Source organism: Dendroctonus ponderosae, unplaced genomic scaffold (assembly GCF_020466585.1).
Source record: "Dendroctonus ponderosae isolate FM_Combo_2020 unplaced genomic scaffold, Dpon_F_20191213v2 Dpon_F_20191213_4, whole genome shotgun sequence".
NCBI classification, from domain to species: Eukaryota; Metazoa; Arthropoda; class Insecta; order Coleoptera; family Curculionidae; genus Dendroctonus; species Dendroctonus ponderosae.
In genome coordinates this window covers 740,977-745,279 of record NW_026018611.1, presented here as the reverse complement: position 1 = coordinate 745,279, position 4,303 = coordinate 740,977, and the positions used below count along the sequence as shown (strand labels likewise).

General features: G+C 50.4%; 3 protein-coding genes across 5 annotated transcripts in view; 2 read left to right on the top strand and 1 right to left on the bottom strand.

The window, feature by feature from the left end:
• LOC109540038 (carboxypeptidase D) overlaps positions 1-4,303 on the top strand; it is a gene marked incomplete at both ends in the record, with an annotated part of 86,885 nt that overhangs the window by 30,677 nt on the left and 51,905 nt on the right.
• Positions 1-4,303, top strand: part of LOC109540056 (citron Rho-interacting kinase) — a 24,891-nt gene that overhangs the window by 1,483 nt on the left and 19,105 nt on the right. For 2 of the 3 annotated variants that reach the window (XM_048665806.1, XM_019908219.2), the window contains exons 6-20: positions 192-426; positions 815-1,074; positions 1,126-1,469; positions 1,519-1,729; positions 1,784-2,034; positions 2,086-2,224; positions 2,299-2,463; positions 2,519-2,670; positions 2,723-2,846; positions 2,904-3,070; positions 3,124-3,280; positions 3,339-3,528; positions 3,588-3,718; positions 3,769-3,960; positions 4,025-4,188. In XM_048665806.1, the coding sequence (XP_048521763.1) occupies positions 192-426; positions 815-1,074; positions 1,126-1,469; positions 1,519-1,729; positions 1,784-2,034; positions 2,086-2,224; positions 2,299-2,463; positions 2,519-2,670; positions 2,723-2,846; positions 2,904-3,070; positions 3,124-3,280; positions 3,339-3,528; positions 3,588-3,718; positions 3,769-3,960; positions 4,025-4,188 (2,882 nt within the window). The remainder of the gene's footprint in view (positions 1-191; positions 427-814; positions 1,075-1,125; positions 1,470-1,518; positions 1,730-1,783; positions 2,035-2,085; positions 2,225-2,298; positions 2,464-2,518; positions 2,671-2,722; positions 2,847-2,903; positions 3,071-3,123; positions 3,281-3,338; positions 3,529-3,587; positions 3,719-3,768; positions 3,961-4,024; positions 4,189-4,303) is intronic. The other variant, XM_019908220.2, reaches the window with a different exon arrangement.
• LOC109540060 (protein LSM12 homolog) overlaps positions 1-4,303 on the bottom strand; it is a 12,823-nt gene that overhangs the window by 6,790 nt on the left and 1,730 nt on the right. The gene's annotated exons all lie outside the window — the stretch shown is intronic.

Genomic DNA, 4,303 nt, shown 5'->3' with positions numbered 1-4,303 from the left:
CGTTCAGTTCATCTGCACAGATCTGGCTTGCGCAAGCCAAATCGTTCAGTTCATCTGCACAGATCTGGCTTGCGCAAGCCAAATCGTTCAGTTCACCTGCACAGTTCTGGCTTGCGCAAGCCAAATCGTTCAGATAGCTTGCGCGTGTAAACGGGCTTTAAGGGATGCAGACTGAGCTCGGTGAATTTCAGGCGCTGATCACTGATGCAAAATCGCGGTTGAAACCGAGCAAAATCCAGGCGCATCCGGTCTTCACAGGGACCAAATTCGCCACGCTCAAAGACCAGGTGCCCCCTTATGTGCCGAAAATCAGCTCGATGGAGGACACCAGTAATTTCGTCGACGTGCAAGCCAAGAAGAAGCATCCCAGCATGGAGCATTTCAAGAAAAGGTCGCAGTTTTCCGGGAGAAATTTGCCGTTTGTTGGTGAGTTCACTATTTTTTTGACTCGGTTTAGTTTCATGGTCCCACTGGATACAAGAAAACCACCGTAAAAATTGGAGCAGCAAAGCGACCCGGTAGATAAATTGTGGGCCCAAACCCAGCTCGACTGCACGCCAACGCGTGAAACGTTCTGAACCTTCCGCCGCCTAAATAAACAACGTTTTTGCCCGGATTTTTGCCAGCTTTCCCACATTCATTCCCACTTATCGCCCTGCGACGGCTCTCAAATCTGTGGCGTTTCGTGCGATTATTCCCAGTGCTTATTACTTAAAACTGTGCGCTGTTTGCTGTTTAATTGCCCAGTTTACCCATGCTGAGTGTTTGATTTTCTCGCACCATAAACGCTAAATTGACTGACGCCGTTCTCCAGGCTTCAGCTTCACGCACGAAGAGCCGGCGGCGTTTGATCAAGCCTCGAAAAGGCGCTCGATCCAAGAAACCGGACTGGTGGACAGCCTCAAAGCCGAACTGGCCAGTCTGAAGATGACGCTGGCCAAAAGCGGCGATCTCGTCCAGGAAAAGGACAACGTGGAGAAGCGCCTGGACGAGACAACGATCAAACTGCACAGCGTTGAGGCGCTGCGCGACTCACTGGAACAGCAACTCGCTGAAAGCCTGGCTGAGTCAACCGTAAGCAACGCGCGAAGAGTCGCAAAAGGCTTTTAAATCAGGCTTTTGCAGGCGGTAAAGCGTCGACTGGAGCTGGAGCGCAGGGAGCGGATGAGTTTGGAGAAAAAAGCGCTGGATCTAATCAAAGGGGCGAAACTCAAGTGGGAGCTGGCCGAGAAATCCAAGGTGGAAGCTCTGGACCTGGAAATTCGCCAACTCAAGTCCAAAATCGAACAGCTGAGCCACACCAATCAGATGCTGGAAGAACAGTTGCATCATGCCAGGAAAATCGAGGAAAACACCAGACAATCTGCGGAGGCCGAGCAAAACATCACGAGGCGAAGCGTTGTGGGCCTGGAAAACCTCCTGGGGAAGGTCAACGCGGAAAAACAGAGCCTCATTTCCCAACTGCAAAAGTAAGTTAAGCGTCTCGCATCCTCAACCCACTAAACCGGCGTATTTTAGCAAACTAACCGAGGAAATCTCCCACACATCCCATCTACAAAACGAACTCCTTCAACAGCAGGAAGCGATGGAAAGGAAAACGCTCGAGATGGAGAGCGTGCAAGCGAAGCTGAAGCGCAGCAAATCGCAGTATGTGCAGCTGCAAAACACCCTGCAGGACAATGAAGCTGTGGTAAAGCAACTGAGCCGCAAAGTGAACGAGCTTGAAAAGGTATCATTCCAAAATCCACTCGATTTTCCCCATTCAACCCCCGATTCCCGGCAGGATTCAGACAAGCTGGACGAGTACGAAATGGAGATCAAATCGCTTCGCGGGAAGTTCGACGACAGTCAAAAAACCCTCAAAAACCTCCAGAACAAGACGAGCCGCTTGCAGAGCGACTGCGACGCTTTTGAGCAACTAAACTCCGAAACTGTGAGTCTCAAACTGAAAATGGCGCAGCTGCAAAAGCGCGTCGCCGACCTGGAAAAGCAGCTGGAGCAGAAAACCGAGGAATGCCGCACCTTGAAGAAGAAGCAAGTATTCAACAACCGGGCTGCGATTGGCTCATTGACTTGTACTTTCAGCGCGGACGGGGCCGATACTGGACAGGCGGCCAATCAGGAGCTGCGAGAGAAACAGTTGCAAACCTATAAGATGCAAAAAGAGCTCTCCGACTGTAAAATTGATAAGCGAATTTTGGAGCGCGAGCTCAAGGAAGCAAGCGTGAGTATTGGGGATTCCTCTTCATTTTTGCTCGAAAATCACCATATCTCTGATCCGTTTTAACCGGTCCGCAGGCCGAGCTGAAACAACTGCGTGAGACACTCACCCGCTCAGAAAACCAGCTGCTCCAAAGCAAGAAAGCCCAGGAGCTCGCGCTGCTTGAACTCTCTGAGATCAACGAGAACATTTCCATGGAACTGATGCGCTCGCAAGACAATGTGAAAATGCTCCAGGTAAAGGTTTATATATATAACTCACCCCCACCTTGTCAAACCCTCTATGTTGGGCTTGTAGGAAAAGCTGCAGCACGAAAAGAGCAAGACCGACGAGGAGAAAACCATCATCGCCGAGCTCAAGGGCTTCCTGAAGACCAAAGAGGATTCCAATCGCCAGCTGGCCAACCAGATTGAGGCCCTCCAATCGGAACTTTCCTCAGCAAACCTGCGGTAAGCCAACGGAGGCTTAAATTGCCTCGCTTTGAGAACTGGAGTGTTTCAGCTGCAACAAGGAGGAATCGGAAAAAACCAAGCTCATCTCCCTGGTCGAACAGCTGCAAAAGGAAAAGGCCCATCTGGGCGAACTCCTGGAGAAAAGCGCCTCCGAACAGACCGCAATGAAAGTGGTAAGTGGCACGTGAAGAGCGACTGTGCAACCGCCAATCAATCACTCCCAAATGCAGAACTTGGAGGCCTTGCGTGAAGCCTGCACTTTACTGGAAGGCCAAGTGGTCGAGTACGAGAAACTGTTGGCCCTAAGCAAGGCCAAGCAATCGGAGCTGAGCGGCAACACTGAGAAACTCATCTCCGACTTGTGCGAGGCGCGCAAAGACACTCAAGCCGCTAAAAGGTAAACCGCTCTCGCAAAATCCCGCAAGCGATCAAAACCCTCATCCATTGCAGGCACATTAACGAGGAGAAGTCGCTTCGTGCCGTTGCGGAACATCGCATTAAGAGCCTGCAGGAGGACCTGGAGTGCATGGAGAGGGAGTGCGCCGACTACAAGAACCAGTGCATGGAGTACAAGAGTTATTCCGCCACTCTATCGGAAGAGCTATCGGTGAGGGCTTCAAATCGAAACCACTCCCTCAAGAAACAACTGCATCAATCACTTTCAGGGCGCCGAAGACAAATTGAGCAACACCGAAGTGCTGGTCACATCCTGCGAGCGGCAGGTGCGCAAGCTTACCACCGAAAACAACCAACTGAAGGAGGAAATCGCCCATCACATCACGGAAATCGGGAGTTTAAAGGAGTCCAAGTACACCCTCACTCACCAGGCGGAGGACTTGAATAAAAACATTGCCGGTAAAGGCGTGCAAAGTCCCTCAAGAGATTAAGTTAAATGAAAAGCCCCCTTTTTGCAGCTCTTGCGCAGCGAATCCGGGACCTGGAAGTGACCTTGGAAGAGCAGATGAACTACCACAAGGAAAGAGAGGTGAAGGCTGAGGCTCGCGATAGACAACACCTGAAGTTGATTGATTATTTGCAGTCAAAGGTAAAGCCGTTGAAAGAAAGCAGCCGATTTTAACTAAAGTTTCCTGATAGATCGAGGAACTTTCCCACAAGAAAAAGTCCCTAACCGAGGTGATTTTCGGCAGTTCGAAGAAGGAAAATCAGCCGCCCATTTCCCGGGCTTTGAACTATCGCGACTTGGAGGCGCAGCTGACCAAAGAGAAGGAAACGAGCAAAAGGCTCAAGGAACAAGTCGTTAAGCTGAAGTCGGCCACTATGTGTGAGGTGAGCCTTGTTTTAGCGCCACCTTGACGCTGAGAGCTTGAGGACTGGTCGGTTCACTTTGCAGCTCAGCACCAATGGAAAGCCGGGCCTCAAAATGGAAAAGTCCAAATCGGAAATTCTAACGCCGCGCACTAAAGCCGTTTTGGATCAGATTGCCACTTCACCCACTCAGAAGCGGCAGGTGAGCCAGAGCTCTGTGAGGAGAATGCATCATAATATTCCGCACAGGTGAGTTTATTCACCTTTATTGTACATACTTTCCTGACTGTGTTTCAATTCCTGGGCTTCAGTCATTTATTGTCTATTTATCAATTAAAAAACGTTTCGGTGTTTTCCACCATCA